This window comes from Megalobrama amblycephala, linkage group LG9 (genome assembly GCF_018812025.1).
Source record: "Megalobrama amblycephala isolate DHTTF-2021 linkage group LG9, ASM1881202v1, whole genome shotgun sequence".
Taxonomy (NCBI): domain Eukaryota; kingdom Metazoa; phylum Chordata; class Actinopteri; order Cypriniformes; family Xenocyprididae; genus Megalobrama; species Megalobrama amblycephala.
The window spans coordinates 11,926,681-11,946,257 of NC_063052.1; the positions used below are offsets into that span (position 1 = coordinate 11,926,681).

Here is a 19,577-nt window from a genome sequence, read left to right on the forward strand (position 1 = left end):
AACTGCAAAATCTTTTGGAGCAAAAAAGCAACATTAGCATGACTAGTTTCAGGTAAGTTGGCGAGATGCACCTCCAGCTCCTTTCCAGAAGGCACGAGGCCCCTCCTCCCGAAGAATCTTCCAGAAACAGTCAATGAGTCCATTGTACGTGGTTTGGCCTGCACGGGCAGCCACTTGTAACCGGGTCTTGATAACATCAGCAGGGGTCACCAGGGATGCGGCAGGCATGCCTAAAGAGAAGTCACACATGTCAGTGAAGAGTCTGATTTGAATAACTTGAAGGATTCAGACATCGTTTTTGAGTACCTTTGATTCGTATATCACATGAATGTAATTTAATTGAGTTTTCAGGCCAGGATTAAAACATTAGAGTATGTAAACTCTGCGACTCCATCTATGATTAATGCACAGCGTGCCATGAATTAGTTCTACCAAATAAATACAGACAGCCTATTTTATCACATTTAATAAATATCTCAAGCGGAAAGCTCCATTTATCCAGCATTAGGCAACGTCTTTTTTTATTTAAAGGTCCAGACAATGCTTAATAATGAGGCTGACATAAGCCCTGTCCCATGCTGTCCGGCACAAAGGCCACTGTGGCACCAATTCAGCTCTTAATAGCCTGAATCAGCGATAGCATTTAGTCCGAGCAGCCATGCCGCCATCACACCAACTCCACCGCATGTTCAAGAGCTTTATTTTAACATCTAAATAAAATATTTATATCTGAATAATTACGTGCCTTTCTCTCTGCTGACCTGCTTCGATAGACAAACCTTCACTGGAGCACAAAGAGCATAATAAATTATAGCATAACAATGAATTACTGAAACTAAACTCAAAAATAAAACTGGCAGCAATTACATTTTCGTTTTTAATATATGTGACCCTGGACCACAAAACCAGTCAACAAGTTGCACGGGTAGCAATAGCCAACAATACATTGTATGGGTCAAAATTATCGATTTGCCAAAAATCATTAAGATATTAAGTAAAGATCATGTTCCATGAAGATATTTTGTAAATTTCCTACCATAAATTTATATAAAAAAAAATTTTCTGTAAGTAATATGCATTGCTAAGGACTTCATTTGGACAAATTTAAAGGCGATTTTCTCGATATTTAGATTTTTGTTGCACCTTCATATTCTAAATTTTCAAATAGATTCAAATATCTCGCCCAAACATTGTCCATATTGTCCTATCCTAACAAAATGTAAAGCTTATTTATTCAACTTTCAGATGATGTATAAATCTCAATTTAAAAAAATTGACCCTTATGACTGGTTTTGTGGTCCAGGGTCACATATGGTGAAATCTTTACAACTTGCCCATATTAAAGGTGCCCTAGAATTAAATATTGAATTTATATTGGCATAGTTAAATAACAAGAGTTCAGTACATGGAAAAGACACACATTGAGTTTCAAACCCCATTGCTTCCTCCTTCTTATATAAATCTCATTTGTTTAAAAGACTTCCGGAAAACACGCGGATCTCAACATAACACCGACTGTTACGTAATAGTCGGGATCATTAATATGTATGACCCCAATATTTGCATATATGCCAGCCCATGTTCAAGGCATTAGACAAGGAAAGGCAGTATTAACATCTGGATCTGTGCACAGACAAGGTAAGCCAGCAAGGACAACAGCGAAAAATGGCAGATGGAGCATTAATAACTGACATGATCCATGATGGCATGATATTTTTAGTGATATTTGTAAATTGTCTTTCTAAATGTTTCATTAGCATGTTGTTAATGTACTGTTAAATGTGGTTAAAGTTACCATCGTTTCTTACTGTATTCACGGAGACAAGAGAGCCGTCGCTATTTTCATTTTTAAACATGTGCAGTCTGTATAATGCATAAACACAACTTCATTCTTTATAAATCTCTCCAACAGTGTAGCATTAGCCGTTAGCCACAGAGCATAGCCTCAAACTCATACAGAATCAAACGTAAACATCAAAACAAATACTTTACTCACATAATTCGAAGCATGCATACAGCATGCATGACGAACATCTTGTAAAGATCCATTTGAGGGTTATATTAGCTGTGTGAACTTTGTAAATGCACTGTAATATAGTCAAGAGCTTGTGTGGCAGGGAGCACGCGATTTAAAGGGGCGGCGCTGCCAAAATCAGTGTATAGTTAATGATGCCCCAAAATAGGCAGTTAAAAAAATTAATAAAAAAAAAATCTATGGGGTATTTTGAGCTGAAACTTCACAGACACATTCAGGGGACACCTTAGACTTATATTACATCTTGTGAAAAAGCATTCTTGGGCACCTTTAAACATAAACAGAACACTAGACAGAAATAACACTAGATTTAGGGCCCTATGAAATCAGTTTTATTTTTGCCGTTTTGTTTTTTTCCAAGTTCCGTTTTTTCCGTTTTAATTTTTCTGGATTCCTTTTTTTCCCCTCATTTTTTACTTATTTGGATTTTAACTTAGTTGGACTAAATTAAATTTTAATAATCAAAAAGCATTTCTAATTAATTGAAATGATGAAACTTATACAATTTAACAGCAAATTATTAAAAGTTTAAAAATATATATATATTTTTTAAAGGCCCTATGAAATACATTACATTTTTTTTTTTTTAAATCCATTTTATTTTGACCAAATTCTGTGTTTTCTGTTTTAAGTCTTCTGGATTCCATTTTAATGGTTTAATTGAATTTTAATAATCAAAAAGCATGTCTAATTAATTTAATTCTTAAAAACAACATTTTTTATTTATTTATTTATTTTTTTATCTTTCATTTTTTTCAAAACAAAAAAGTTTAGATTTTTTTTTAAGAAATTCTGTGTATTTAAATTTTTCTGGCAATCAAATGAAGGCATAAAATATTAATTTAATTTGTCTTTTAATCTCATGACATTAAACAAACTTTTTTGTTAAACAAAGTGCTGCACAACAGAATTACTGTTCAAATTAAAACATGGATGAAAAATTGTGCTTATTCCTTAAAAAAATTAAGTTTTATTCATAATTTATTATTATTATTGTTATTAGTGTTAGTATTATTATTAAATTGAGACGTAGCTAAATTCTACTGTACAACAGTAATACATTTCTGTCACAATTTCTTTAAAGTTAAACCAAACTTTTATTTTGACGAGTTGCCGTGAAGACCTTTGAGTTTCTGTGTGTTTATGATATGATAGTTTTTCTCAAATGAAACGGTAAAATGCTCATGAAGTGACTCTCAGAGCTGCTCTGGAGATGAAGTTCATGCGTTCATGACAGAGGCTGAAAACACCGCAAGCATCTTACGTGCCTCAGTGTGTGTGTGAAGTAAATGAAACCGCGTGTCTGCTCCATTTAATCACGCAGAGACACACAGAACATGCAGGATTCATATTTAAATATTCTTTTTGGAGTTGAATATTCACAGACACTAGTCTATATCGCGATTTAAGTGTACAGACCTACTTTTTATTTATTCACCAAAAATATGACAAATTCCGTGACATTCCACGCTATACAGTAAATTCCGTTTTTATGACAGGATTCCGCGATTCCGTTCGCGTTTTCTAGATATAGAACTCTAGTGAAAAGACTAAAAAAACTAAACACTGAAGTCAAATTAAAAATGCAATACATACATCCATTTAGACAAGAACATGCAGAAGTAGGGGATAAAGCCAACTGTACATTGGTCGATGCCCTAGAAGTCTGCCTGCTTCACCAATAATGGCACACAAACTGAGCGTGTAATTAAATTTCCCGAACTGACTGTAAATCACTAATTGCCTTGAAGCTCGAATTGCTGATAAATGGTAGAGTGAGTGATACATGCCATAAGAACATACCTAACCATAAAAACGTGCTTTAAACCATCTGACAGATATAAAACATTGGGAAAGACAGGAATGCTAAGCTCTTTCTGACCATGTATGGCTTTTCGATCTCGTATCACGCTCACGTCAAGAAGCAGTAAATCTAAAAAGGCAAAAAGGATTAGAAATAAATATTAATTCTCTTTCACTTACATTCCAAACCATACTGGCTTGGCTAAAGATATGGTCTTTTAAACAATGTTTTCTTAAAGATGAACCACAAGAGTAAAATATTAAAAACAACATCAGATCTGGATCGTATTTAATACGTGACGAGGAAAGAGAGACTTGTAAAAATATAGCAAGTCAGATCTTGGATGTGTTGTCCTGGTCACGCCAGTATCGTAGGATCTGTTTATTGCTCCAGCAGTATGGCTACTTTGGGACTTTGAGATATTTTTTTCCTCTTTTAACACTCTCAAAGCTCAAAGCACAAACTTCCAGCCCCTTTATATTAAACAGTGGAAAATATCCAACCCTTGGCAGGCGCGCTGCACTTCAAAACACAGCCTAAATCACTGAGCACTCTAATTACGGCCAACCACAATGGAGCCAGCGGTGGCAGGCGGCTACCGGAGAGTGCGTGGTGGCTTACCCGCCAGCGCCCCTGCCAGCAAAAGCCTGCCAGGTCCCACTCGCCCGTCTTCGTCGGTCAGGGCCGCCTTGGTGTGTGCGTAGCAGGGGAAGTAGATGGCCGAGAAGGGGATGTCTCTCAGGAAACAGGCTTTTGCACCCTGGGGGCCAGAAAGATGGACGCATGATGTCGAGTCAAAGACATAAACATTTCATGAGAAAGACGTCTTTTTTATTCAGGGACCGCAGTGGTGTAGTATTGTGAGGTATTCTGGGATTTGGTTTATGGTGTGTTAATGTCAACCCTTTGGAATGAGCCTGTTTTGTGCCTTTTCTGACTTGTCGCATCAAATAAACTTTCACCATGCTGTTTTTTCTTTGACGGAACGGTCGCAGAGACTATTTTTGTGTCTGTCACTGTAAACAAAGCCGTACACTGTAAAAAATGATCGTGATTTTAACGGTAAAAGACTGTGAAAAACTGTTAATTGGTTAACAAAGTTTCCATACTATATATGGTGAATAACTGTAATACATCTAGCCATACATTAAATGTAATTTTACAGTAAAATACCATTAAATCTACAGTTTTTGGAAGTAAAAAATAAGTTGTTGTATAATTTACAGTAAAAAAAAAAATCCCTATGTGACACTTCACATTAATGTATTTTAGTTGAAATAAAGTTTTTTTTTTTAGCTTTTTCTAATCAGTTATGTACATTATAGGGTTTTATGTTACATCTAATGTTGTTAAATTAAAGGTGCTCTAAGCGATGTCACGCTTTTTTAGGCCAAAACATTTTTTGGCACGTACAGCAAACATCTCCTCACTATCCGCTAGCTGCCTCTCTGTAGTCGCCACAAGCTCCGAAAACAGCAATAAAAACAAACTGGTACAGCCTGGACCACGAAACATAATAAACATGCTCCAGCCAATAACCGACAAGAATGATTTTAAATGCGCGTTCATGACTGTTTCAGGAAGCATGGAGGGGAGGGGAGGGGGAGGAGGAGGAGGAGGGAGGGTCTAGCTAGCCTCTGTTTTGTTTGACAACACTTCGAACGTCAACAGGAAGTTACTCCACCCAGGATCACTTAGAGCACTTTTCATGTTTTCATGTCCATTATATAAAACAGTTGTCATGCCAACTCGCAACGTTTGCCCCGCCTCCGAGTTCTTCTGATTTTGGAACTGACATTGATGAGCTGCGCTGCGTGTAAAAGTTGAAATTCTTTTAACTTGACACGACGTCTTAAAAACGCGGCGCTCATGTGTGAGGCGCTGCAAAAGACGCGAGACGCGAGCGTAACGGTCATGCACGTCCGTCAAGCGCGCATTTACATAGAAAAACAATGGGAAAGTAGCGCATTGGAATAGAAAAACACGTTCTGTGTGAACGGCCCCTTAATTGGTTTAAAGTTTATAGTACACAAAGTAATAAAGTTTACGTACTATATATGGTGGATAACTGTAATAGATCTAACTGTAAATTCAATGTAATTTTACAGTAAAATACCATTAAATGTACAGTTTTTGGAAGTAAAACAGAACAAGTTACTGTATAATTTACAGGGGAAAAACACATAAATTGACATTCCCAGAATTCCCTATGGGACACTTCAAATTTGATGTATCTTTGTTGAAATAACTGTTTCTTCTTAGTTTTTTCTAATCAGTTATGTATATTAGGGTTTTATGTTACATCTAATGTTGTTAAATGAATGTTTATTGCAATTTTTTTATCTCACCATAAACAAAGCCGTACACTGTAAAAAATTAACCTCATTTTAACCGTAAAAGACTGTAAAAATACTACGGTGAAAAACTGTTAACAGAACGTTTCCGTACTATATACGGTGATTTAATGTAATTTTACAGTAAAATGCTGTTAAATTTACAGTTTTTGGAAGTAAAAAAGTATAGGTCATTGTATAATTTACAGTAAAAAAAACAATTCCCTACATGACACTTCACATTTGATGTATTTTTATTTTACGGTATTTTTATTTTTTGTATTTATTATACGGCTTTATGTTACATCTAATTGTTGTTAAATTAATGTTTATTGCATTTTTTTAATGTCATGTGTTTTACCATGATGGTGTTTAGTGTTTGTGTAAATGACACTGTGCACCTTATATATTAGTGTATATCTTCTCAGCTGGTGGAAAAGCTGCTTGTGATGAACTTTGATTCATCATGTGACTCTCATATCACCATTGTGTTTGGTGGTTGTCGGTGTATTATAAAGGTACAAAACAAATATTAGTATTTCAATAGGTTGTTAAATAAACATATATAACATAAATAACTTAAATTTACAGTAAAATACCGTATTTCATTAACTGATATAACGGTTAATGAAATATGGTATTTTACTGTAAATTTAAGTTAAATCTATAAAACCTAAAATGTTACTACCGTATTTTTAGGGTGAATTTCCGGCAAGCACAGCTGCCAGTTTTTTACCGTAAATTTAACAGAATTTTTTTTTTTACAGTGTACCTTCAACGGGATTCGGTTTCCTCGTCTCCAGCGCTCTGGCGAGCAGCCAGGAGTGAAGAAACAGAGAGATTTTCCTCTCAGCAGAACGCTTTAAAGCCCGGCTGAAGTGCGCTTTAGACAGGCTTCATTAAACTCGCAAGGTTAATCTGCAGCGTGTACACAGGTAGCGCAGATAGCCGAGGTATCTCTTTCCTGAAGCGATCTTTGTGCTCTCCTGAGGGCCAGGGCAGACTGCCTGCTGCGAAACCAGATAAAAATCACCCCTGCGTCCAAAAGGCCCGGCCTGGCTCATCTGCGTTTGGCAGAGCCCGGAGCGCCGGAGGTGAAGGTTGTGTTAATGTGGGAACATCTGGATCCACTGGCCCTCAGTGTGCATGATAACTCGCCAACAGCACACTCGCAGGTGTGTGTGTGTGTGAATGTGATATGAAGTGTGTGTGTGCTGAGGCTCTTCGTTTTGGAGCATGGGCAGGGAGTGGTGGTGGAGGCCCTGCAGCGGCAGAAGGGGAGAGGCGGGGTAATTAGGCTGACAAAGACAGCTCTGTGCCTGGGCCGGACCCTGAGGAGCCAGGCCGTCTGAGAGAAGCAGGCTGCAGCGCGTCTCCTGCACTCAAAGCACATTGTCCGCGCGGCTCAGGAGAGACACAGATGGAGGGGAGGCACCGGATTCAACATTCTTACACACACAGGCTGTTGTGTGCCGTAGTGACCCCCCTCCGACCATGACTCTGAAATAAAGGCTTCTTTCCCACGACAGGCTGACAGGTGAGCCCTGGAGACTTACCTGCCTCGGCCAGACGACAGGAGCGCAGGCTTTTTTCCAGTGACCAGCCATCTGATTTACTGATAAGTGAAGCACATTCTACTGTAATCTACTGAGTGATATCGAAACTGTATGTGAGATATTGATACTTAAGAGACAACATGAGAAATAAAAGGCTCAATATAAAAGAGCTGTGGTCCTTGTGCGGGCAAAGTGGGTTTGAGTCTGACTTATATACATACATGCATAAATATATACATACAGAATATGCATATACACATATATATATATATACACACACGCACATACACAAACACAGTGCGTGCACAAGTTTGGACACATTACAATTGTTTTTCTTTTTGAAAGAAGTCTCATCAAGCCTGCATTTATTTGATCAAAAATACAGAAAAAAATAGTAATATTGTCAAATATTATTACAATTTAAAATAATGGTTTTCTATTTTACTAAACTTTAAAATATAATTTCTTTCTGTGATCAAATCTGAATTTTCAGCATCATTACTCCAGTCTTCAGTGTCACATGATCCTTCAGAAATCATTATACGCTGATTTATTATCAATATTGTAAACAGTTGTGCTGCTTAATATTTTTTGGGACCTGTGATGCTTTTTTTCAGGATTCATTGATGAATAAAAAGTTAAAAAAGAACAGCATTTATTTAAAATAGAAATCTTTTCTAACAATATAAGTCTTTACAATCACTTTTTATCAATTTAACACATCCTTGCTGAAAAAAAGTATTCATTTCTTAAAAAAAAAAATTACTGACATCAAACTTTTGAATGGTAGTGTATATTGTTACAAAAGATTTATATTTTAAATAAATGCTGTTCTTTTTTAACTTTTTATTCATTAAAGAATCCTGAAAAAAGTATCACAGGTTATAAAAAAATATTAAGCAGCACAACTGTTTCCAGCATTGATAATAAATCAACATATTAGAATGATTTCTGAAGGATCATGTGACACTGAAGACTGGAGTAAAGATGCCGATGAAAATTCAGCTTTACATCACAGAAATAAATTATATTTTGAAGTATATTAAAATAGAAAGCCATTGTTTTAAATTGTAATAATATTTTACAATATTACTGTTTTTTTCTGTATTTTTGATCAAATAAATACAGGCTTAATGAGAATAAGAGAATTCTTTCAAAAACATTAAAAATAGTAATGTCCAAACGTTTGACCCGTACTATATATATGTATTTGTATATGCATATGTATGTATATTTCTATTCATCAAAGAATCCTGAAGATATGCATCACAGTTTCCACAAAAATATTACTATAAAAACGGTTTTCAACATTGATAGTAATAAGAAATGTTTCTTGAGCAGCAAATCAGCATATTAGAATGATTTATGAAGGATCATGTGACACTGAAGACTGGAGTAATGATTCTGAAAATTCAGTTATTTTAAATATTACTGTTTGTACTGTATTTTTTGATCAAATAAAAGCAACCTTGATGAGGAGACTTCATTCTAAAACTATATATATATATATATATATATATATAAATTTTGAACGGTAGTCTGTGAATATATATATGCTGTTGAGACAGAGCTGTGGCCTAGCAGTTAGAATTTAAGTTTTCCTCTTCCCCTTATTATTTACTGTCCTCTGCTTCTATAAATAAATAATTAAAAAAGTGAACATCAGTTATTATTACAGCAAAGAACAACATCAAGCATCTACATATAATTAGCACCACACATAACACCTACGCAGAGGTGAACACGCCTCATTCATCTCTCTCCAGCTGTCCATTAATGTCAGAGAACACAGCCACTGGATGAGATACGACCCAACACCATCATGGCAGTCCCCACAACGTTGTTTACACCAAAACACTCGCTCTCCGCAACCTCCTGCGCTCCAAGCCTCAGGAATGCCGCCCTGCATCCCTGCTCAGATGCATTCAGCAGCAGCAGAATAACTGGAGATCTCCTCCTGCAGTGCTGCTGAGCCTCATGGGGAAAACAGGACACAAAAGCAGCACTCAGGGAGCCGTGGAGCATTCACGGATCTGAGAGGCTGGTGCTACCTGGCCGGACTGCTACAGCAGTCCGCAGGGGGTGGATTGAGGCATGATGGTGTGTGTGGGTGGGTGGGTGTGGAGACTTGCTGGAGAATGTGGAGTATGACTGAGGCACTCTGGGATATAAGAGGGAGTGCAGGGAGTGAATCCGCAGGTGGGAGGCGCTAGAGAGCTGAGGATGCTCCTCTGGGTCTTTAGTGTGGTAGGAGGTGGGTCAGACTGTATTTTCGAGAGATGTTTGAGGAGACATTAAATATACAAAATTTTAAAGGATTAGTTCACTTCAGAATTCAAAATTTCCTGATCATTTACTCACCCCCATGTCATCCAAAATGTTTATGTCTTTCTTTCTTAAGTCAAAAAGAAAAGGTTTTTGAAGAAAACATTCCAGGATTTTTCTCCATATAGTGGACTTCAATGGGGACCAATGGGTTGAAGGCCCAAATGTCAGTTTCAGTGCAGCTTCAAAGGGCTCTACATGATCCCAGACGAGGAATAAGGCTCTTATCTAGCAAAACAATCGTTATTTTCTAAAAAAAAAAATGTACATACTTTTTAATCACAAATGCTCATCTTGCACTAGCTCTGTGATGACACACATTACATAATCATGTTGGAAAGTTCACGCTTGACATAGGCGAAAGTATCGATCCATTGTCTACAAAAGCAAACGTGCAAGGACTAAGTCAAACAAAGAAAGGTAAAACAGTAAAAGACACAGTAAAAAGGTAAAACAACAATGTTGGACGTTTTGAAGTTGGAGAAGAAAATTATAAGGAGTTTTTCACCCTACCGCGGTACTTCCGCTTATGTCAGAGCAGTGCAAGATGAGCATTTGTGGTTAAAAAGTATATACTTTTTTTTTTTTTTTTTTTTTTTTTTTTTTTAATTACCGATCATTTCACTAATTAAGACCCTTATTCCTCGTCTGGGATCATGTAGAGCTCTTTGAAGCTGCACTTAAACTGACATTTGGACCTTCAACTCGTTAGTCCCCATTGAAGTCCACTATATGGAGAAAAATCCTTGAATGTTTTCCTCATAAACTTTAATTTCTTTTCAACTGAAGAAAGAAAGACAAACATCTCGGATGACATGGGGGTGAGTAAATTATAAGGGAATTTTAATTCTGCAGTGAACTAATCCTTTAAATGAACATTTAAAAAAAAAAAAAAAAAAACTATATACTAAATGAAATAAAGAGTCTTAATGTCTTTTTTTGCATAATACCAATCCTAGTATGTAGGATTAAGAATGCATGTTTTTTTTTTTTTGGAATATATCACAACCCCTTAATTTATATTTCCATGGAACAATATAAATAAACTACTATTGAAACGTTTGGGGTTGAAAAAAAGAAGAAGTCTATTATGTTCACCAACACTGCATTTATTCGATCAAAAATAGTCAAAAAACAGTCATTTTTTAAAATTGCAATTTAAAATAACTGCTTTCTATTTAAATATATATTAGAATATAATTTATTAATTTTCAGCATCATTACTCCAGTCTTCAGTGTCACATGATCCTTCAGAAATCATTCTAATATGCTGATTTGCTGCTCGAGAAACATTTCTTATTATTATCGATGTTAAAAACATTCATAATTCTTTTTCAGGATTCTTTGATTAATAGAAAGTTCAAAAGAACAGCATTTATTTGAAATAGAAATCCTTTGTAACATTATAAACGTCTTTACTGTCACTTTTTATAAATATAAATAATACCCAATTAATGTAATGAGCATACTGAATTTATCTGATGTATAGTAGATGTATCAAGTGCATAGTAGATGTATCTGACGTATGCGAATTAGGTTTCAGGCTGTTTTGTGCGAGTGAGACATACCTTGTACAGGCCGAAGAAACCCAGGTCACGGATGACAGAGAGAGCGCTGACGCGTGGCCCTGTGGTGATTTCTCCTGCCACCTGCAGACGGATCTTCACAATCTCCAGAGGGTTTGTGAAGATCACCTGAGATCCCCCGGCCTGAAGATCAACAACACAAGCATACCTCACAGAGCTTCATAGACAATCATGTTTTTTATTCAGAAATGCAAATGCATGTGCAGATCATCTGAGGTAACTGTTGGAGATACGTTCTGATGAACTCAAAGTGAAAAACCAAAAATGACAAAAGGGAAGTAATGTGATATTCTTGTTATAAGAGAACAATGCTTTAAACCGGGCCCTGAGAATGATTGTGCTATTGTCACTCTTTGTAGGAGGAGGAGGAGGTTGAATCTGCCAAAGACAGACGGTGTCTGAAACATCACACAGAACGCAGGCCCCTGGGGCCCTCTCAAAAAACAACCTCATGTCTCCAACCTTGTACTTGTGAGGCAGATAAAAAGCATCTGCAGGTTGGAACAGGTTCCTCCGAGCTCTTTGAAATGGTTCGAGTTTGACATGACAGCATCTGAAGCTGCAACAGAAGCATTTAAACGCGTCTCGCCAAAGAGGCTGGCCGCTTGCCGCCTCCGTGCCCTATCTTTCCTGTTGCTCCTAGTTACTGAGGCTGCACACAGAAAAACAGAGCAGTGTAATTAGATGGAAATCAGTTTCCATGGATTTCTTCTCCTTCCCTCAGCCCTCCTTTTGAATACATAAGGGCCTTACTGTTTGTTTGTTGTTGATTTTATTCCTCCATTCTTTCAGAGATATTAACGTACGGGGCCGTCTTACGGGAATCTGGTAAATGAGTCTCGAATCTCACAAGTGCGCACATTTAAAAATCCCATTGAATACGAGGCAGCATATTTAAAAATAAAGATCATTATCATCTCATTGAAGGTGCACTTTAAATAGGACGGAGTAGATTAACCCACACTTCCCTTCCAGAGGAAATTACAGCTCGACATGCAGAAAGGGCTGCCTACCTTTCAGAACTCACAGTTACGATTTAATAGTTGGCACAATTCGTGAATACAGTTTATTTTGGTGTTCAATTATCTTTTTTTTTAAGTATTAGAGGCACAAATCCCATGTTTTCTTTAGTTTTTTGTGAGAAGAATTAGAAATATTAGCTAAACTATTATCTAACATAAAATTAATCTAGCATGAAAAAAACTTTAAAATAGACTTGCTTTGTCCTGTCCCACATTAGAGGTCTTGACATTCTCCTTTGTATCTAACAATTAAAATCATTTAAATCAAATGCATTTTCACAATTGACTGAAAAGTTATTTAATTCATGGTCACACACACACAAAAAAATTTATAAACTAAAAACATTATATATATACACACATACAGTGGGTACGGAAAGTATTCAGACCCCCTTAAATTTTTCACTCGTTGTTATATTGCAGCCATTTACTAAAATCATTTAAGTTCATTTTTTCCCCTCATTAATGTACACACAGCACCCCATATTGACAGAAAAACACAGAATTGTTGACATTTTTGCAGATTTATTAAGAAAAACTGAAATATCACATGGTCCTAAGTATTCAGACCCTTTGCTGTGACACTCATATATTTAACTCAGGTGCTGTCCATTTCTTCTGATCATCCTTGAGATGGTTCTACACCTTCATTTGAGTCCAGCTATGTTTGATTATACTGATTGGACTTCATTAGGAAAGCCACACATGTCTATATAAGACCTTACAGCTCACAGTGCATGTCAGAGCAAATGAGAATCATGAGGTCAAAGGAACTGCCTGAAGAGCTCAGAGACAGAATTGTGGCAACGCACAGATCTGGCCAACCTTCTCCAGAGTGTGCAGGACCTCAGACTGGGCCGAAGGTTTACCTTCCAACAAGACAATGACCCTAAGCACACAGCTAAAATAACGAAGGAGTGGCTTCACAACAACTCCGTGACTGTTCTTGAATGCCCCAGCCAGAGCCCTGACTTAAACCCAATTGAGCATCTCTGGAGAGACCTAAAAATGGCTGTCCACCAACGTTCACCATCCAACCTGACAGAACTGGAGAGGATCTGCAAGGAGGAATGGCAGAGGATCACCAAATCCAGGTGTGAAAAACTTGTTGCATCTTTCCCAAAAAGACTCATGGCTGTATTAGATCAAAAGGGTGCTTCTACTAAATACTGAGCAAAGGGCCTGAATACTTAGGACCATGTGATATTTCAGTTTTTCTTTCTTTTTTAATAAATCTGCAAAAATGTCAACAATTCTGTGTTTTTCTGTCAATATGGGGTGCTGTGTGTACATTAACGAGGAAAAAAAATGAACTTAAATGATTTTAGCAAATGGCTAAATTAAGCAATATCACACAAGTAACGAGTACAATATCACACGAGTGATGTTTTTGTCTCAAATGCAAATGTGATATTGATTTTATACAACAGTTCAATAAATAAGAATTATTACTATGTTATATTTTAAACACAACATTGTCTGCATTGTCTGCTTTATATATATATTCCTTTAATTTGTGACACTGAACATTTGTTACATTATTTGGATTCTTTCTACAGCATAAGCAAATTTAAACGATAAATAAATCACATCCTATATTCTCTTTTCTTACACAATTGTAATGTTGAATGCATAAAGCTCACTTTTAAACCCTGTTACTCAAATTATCTAAGAATATTAAAGCTCTCAAAAGCAAAAGTTCCAAATTTCAACCCTGTTAAAATTGTGTTTAATTTTTATGTTTATTGCTTAATTACACAAGTCACAATCAACATTTTCTGAAGGTTAAGTACTTCCTATCACTGAAAAAAAAACATAGTTACGAGTTTCCCATCCTATTTTGTATCCTATTCATGGAAAATGCCACTTATTTATGTGGAAAGTAATCTTTTATGGTTAATTATGGCATCAGGGCTGAGAGCAACCTTTTTTCAAACTTGTTTTGGAAAGGAATAATGCACTAAAGGAGACGGCCAGGTTATTAGCCGCATTAATTGGGTACTAATTGGATATTTAAAAAGTTACACAAAGAGAACAAGCAACAAGCAAACAAGAACATCGGTTAGAGGGAGACAAAAGATCAATCACCTCTGGAGGAGAGACAGTTTAAAGAGCGGGAAGCACGCGTTGCAACGTGACTGCAAGAAATGCGATTTGAGTGCAGAGTGAGCCAGCGTCGGCTCGATAATTCGGTGGTAATTACAAGGCAAGGTAATCCCCAGAGGCACTGAGAGCGTGCGTGCATGCGTGTTGGGGGGGTGCTTACCGAATACACGGTCTACTGGCGAGAAGAGCAACTGAAGACTTACGCACACCAAGCACCACACACATAAAACACTACAGTCTTCTAAAAACAATACCTCAGAGCCAGACACAAACATTAGCCTCCCTTCATTAATATCGCTCACATTCCTCACACTTAAACAGGGATTACACAAGCTTTATGCATAGAAATAGAAGCATTGCGATAAAAAAAAAGTTTCGCAACAGACTAACAAACCATTACAAATGCTGAGAAATACCGGACAAGCTAAATTACACAGCTCGCACTGCAAATGAACAAAGCGTCACTGTGTGCGTGCCACGGTTTTTCCCCGCTCTCTACGGCACTTTGCATTGGCTAAGCGAGTATTTTGAGTAACCCAGCCCTCAAATGAAGGCCAGCAACAACCAGATAAGAATCCAGCCAACTGCTTGGCCAGCGAAGCATGCTGTTCTTACCAAATGATCAACTCTTGGCAACCGTCAAGGGCCTAATACAAAGGGTTCAATGGGAGAAGAGAGGAGCTTAAAGGGATAGTTCACCCAAAAATGAAAATTATCTCATGATTTACTCACCCTCAAGCCATCCTAGGTGTATATGACTATCTTCTTTCAGATGAACAAAATCAGAGATATATTTAAAAATATCCTGTGTCTTCCAAGCTTTATAATGGTTGTGAATGGGGAGCGTGTTTTGAAGCCCCAAATAAATGCATTTATCCATCATAAAAGTAATCCATACGGCTCCAGGGGGTTAATAAAGGACTTCTGATGCGAAGCGATGGGTTTTTGTAAGAAAAATATTCATATTTAAAACTTTAAGCATTGCGTCAGGGGTTACTCTTGTGGCGAAATCCAGTTATTTTAGATTATAAAGTTTTAAATATGGATATTTTTCTTACAAAAACCCATCGCTTCACTTCAGAAGGCCTTTATTAACTGCCTGGAGATGTATGGACTATATTTATGATGGATGGATGCATCAAAACACGCCCCCCGTTCACTACCATTATAAAGCTTGGTAGAGAAAGGATATTTTTAAATATATCTCCGATTGTGTTCATCTGAAAGAATATAGTCATATACACCTAGGATGGCTTGAGGGTGAGTAAATCATGGGATAATTTTCATTTTTGGGTGAACTATCCCTTAAAAATGTAAAAAAAACAACAACAACACGCACACACAAAAAAAAACAACATTTTAATCACAGCAGTTCCATAACCCTCACCATCTCTTGCTTTTCCCCTCTCGTTTTCTGTGATTTTACTCTCCTCCTTCAGACGTGCACATTCATGGTGCACAAATCAGCAGTCTAGTCTTTTCCCTCTCAAACCAAATAAATAGATTTGATTTGCCGTGGCTGCAGTGTCAATAAACACGGCTTTGAGCGAGCGGCGCGTGTACAGGCGTGAGAAAGGGAGCGGATCCTGCCAGGCCAAACACTGGGGATTCGATGCGGGATGAAAGGAGCTGTCAGAGAAATCAGAAGAGGAAAAACACATCTCCGTAGCACAAGCTGCCTTTCTGAGCTGACTTCATCTGCAACCAACCCGATGTTTCCATGGCCATCTCTTTTCAAATCTCAGAGCAGAGATCATGTGGGCTAAATGCACTCATGTTGGTATATTCGAGACTCGCAATCATCCAAGAGTCATTTTTAAAAGGAAACCCACGCGTGTAGAAATGTTTTAGCGATCACTGTCATATGAAAGAGGCTCTTTCAATGTCCTGGGTCGGGGGAGACATGAAGAAGCAGGCTCTGGTTTTGACAGGTCTCAGGTATGACACAAACAGGAAGGCTAGTATTCTCTGAAACCTGAACTGACGGAATTCACTTTCACACAGATCTGACAAGAACGAGCTGAAGCTCATGGAAACGATGTATTAATAGCGTCAGTCGCTTCTAATGAAAAGGGTAAGTGATCCCCCCTCACGCTCGAGAACCGGCAGCCGTGGGGCGGCAGACTATGATTTAGAGGTGAGATGACAGAGGAGAAGTGTTTTTATACATGTTTTTAAACACTGATGGGGCTGAAGTGTCTTTTCAATCACCTCACAAAAGGAGAGAAGTGTTCCCTCAGGCCAAGGCTTAGACCTCAAAGTCCACTGACATTCAAAACTAAACTCCTTTTTGTCAGTGTACTGTTACTGCGTGATGTATGGATTATGTTTGCGTATCAAAGCAAAGAGCTACTCACACATCCGCCAGCCAAGATTTCAGCATGTAGAGGAACGCTGCCGTCTTTTTGCATAGTCTTTCCTCTCACAAAGTCGTTAACCTGTGGGGGAAAAAAAACAATGTAGCATCGGCTATTGTTTCTTCATGGCAGACTTCTATACATGCATATTTTGCATATTTTGCAGAATTCAAATGCTTCTTGCAAGTTCTTTGGGGGTTGCTTTAGCACTCAATTCAATAAAGGAATTATACAACAAGTGACTTAATTTAAATGGACACAACTAAACTGGTTAAATTGGATTGCATGTAGTTAGTGAATAAGACATGCTTTTTGTCACAATTATGAAATAAAGTGGCAATTGTGTGTCATAAAGTCACAACTGATATATAGTCACAATTTTGATATAAAATGGCAGCCGAAAGCTGTGAGATATAAAGTCAAACGTGAGGTTAAAAGTAGCAATTTTGAGATATCCAGTCAAAATTTTGAGATAAAAAGTGGCAGCTGACAGCTGTGGTATAGAGTCAAATATGAGATTAAAAATTGCAATTTTGAGATATCAAGTCGAAATTTTGAGATATAAAATAGCAATTTTGAGATATAACTTGGCAGCTGTGAGATGTGAAGTCACAACTATGAGATATAGCAGCAATTTTGAGATATCCAGTCAAAATTTTGATATAAAGTTGCAACTGTGAAATATAAAGTTGTAAAAGTCACAATTCTGAGATATAAAGTAGCAGCTGACAGCTGTGAGATATAGTCAAATGTGAGATTAAAAATTGCAATTTTGAGATATCGGTCAAAATTGGTATAAAGTTGTAATTTTGAGATATAAAGTCACAAGTTTGGGATATAAAGTAGCAATTTTGAGATATAAACTGGCAATTTTGAGATATCCTGTCAACACTTTGATATAAAGTTGCCATTGTGAGATATAAAGTAGCATCTGACAGCTGTGAGATATAGTCAAATGTGAGATTAAAAGTTGCAATTTTAAGATATCCAGTAACATTTTTATATAAAGTTGCAATTTTGAGATATCCAGTCAAAATTTTGATATGAAGTTGCAATTGTGAGATATAAAGTCACAATTCTGAGATATAAAGTGGCAGTTGACAACTGTAGGATATAAAGTCAAATGTGAGATTAAGTTGCAATTTTGAGATATCCAGTCAAAATTTTGATATAAAGTTGCAATTGTGAAATATAAAGTTGTAAAAGTCACAATTCTGAGATATAAAGTAGCAGCTGACAGCTGTGAGATATAGTCAAATGTGAGATTAAAAAGTTGCAATTTTGAGATATCAGTCAAAATTTTGATATAAAGTTGCAATTGTGAAATATAAAGTTGTAAAAGTCACAATTCTGAGATATAAAGTAGCAGCTGACAGCTGTGAGATATAGTCAAATGTGAGATTAAAAGTTGCAATTTTGAGATATAAAGTCACAAGTTTGAGATATAGAGTAGCAATTTTGAGATATAAACTGGCAATTTTGAGACATCCTGTTAACACTTTGATATAAAGTTGCCATTGTGAGATATAAAGTAGCAGCTGACAGCTTTGAGATATAGTCAAATGTGAGATTAAAAGTTGCAATTTTAAGATATCCAGTAAAATTTTTATATAAAGTTGCAATTTTGAGATATCCAGTCAAAATTTTGATATGAAGTTGCAATTGTGAGATATAAAGTCACAATTTTGAGATATAAAGTGGCAGTTGACAACTGTGAGATATAAAGTCAAATGTGAGATTAAGTTGCAGTTTTGAGATATGCTGTGAAAATTTTGATATAAAGTTGCAATTGTGAAATATAAAGTTGTAAAAGTCACAATTCTGAGATATAAAGTAGCAGCTGACAGCTGTGAGATATAGTCAAATGTGAGATTAAAAAGTTGCAATTTTGAGATATCAGTCAAAATGTTGATATAAAGTTGCAATTGTGAAATATAAAGTTGTAAAAGTCACAATTCTGAGATATAAAGTAGCAGCTGACAGCTGTGAGATATAGTCAAATGTGAGATTAAAAAGTTGCAATTTTAAGATATCCAGTAAAATTTTTATATAAAGTTGCAATTGTGAGATATAAAGTCACAATTTTGAGATATAAAGTGGCAGTTGACAACTGTGAGATATAAAGTCAAATGTGAGATTAAGTTGCAATTTTGAGATATCCTGTCAAAATTTTGATATAAAGTTGCAATTGTGAAATATAAAGTTGTAAAAGTCACAATTCTGAGATATAAAGTAGCAGCTGACAGCTGTGAGATATAGTCAAATGTGAGATTAAAAAGTTGCAATTTTGAGATATCGGTCAAAATTGGTATAAAGTTGTAATTTTGAGATATAAAGTCACAAGTTTGAGATATAAAGTAGCAATTTTGAGATATAAACTGGCAATTTTGAGACATCCTGTTAACACTTTGATATAAAGTTGCCATTGAGAGATAATTCAGATTTTGATCTCC

At 36.5% G+C, this 19,577-nt stretch overlaps 1 protein-coding gene across 4 annotated transcripts in view; it reads right to left on the reverse strand.

The window, feature by feature from the left end:
• LOC125274990 (calcium-binding mitochondrial carrier protein Aralar2) overlaps positions 1–19,577 on the reverse strand; it is a 60,257-nt gene that overhangs the window by 6,431 nt on the left and 34,249 nt on the right. For 3 of the 4 annotated variants that reach the window (XM_048201593.1, XM_048201592.1, XM_048201595.1), the window contains 4 exons: positions 17,125–17,205; positions 11,622–11,762; positions 4,461–4,599; positions 72–230 (listed from right to left, as the gene is read on the reverse strand). In XM_048201593.1, coding sequence (XP_048057550.1) covers positions 72–230; positions 4,461–4,599; positions 11,622–11,762; positions 17,125–17,205 — 520 coding nt within the window. Of the gene's footprint in view, positions 1–71; positions 231–4,460; positions 4,600–11,621; positions 11,763–17,124; positions 17,206–19,577 lie in introns of those variants that run through there. The other variant, XM_048201596.1, reaches the window with a different exon arrangement.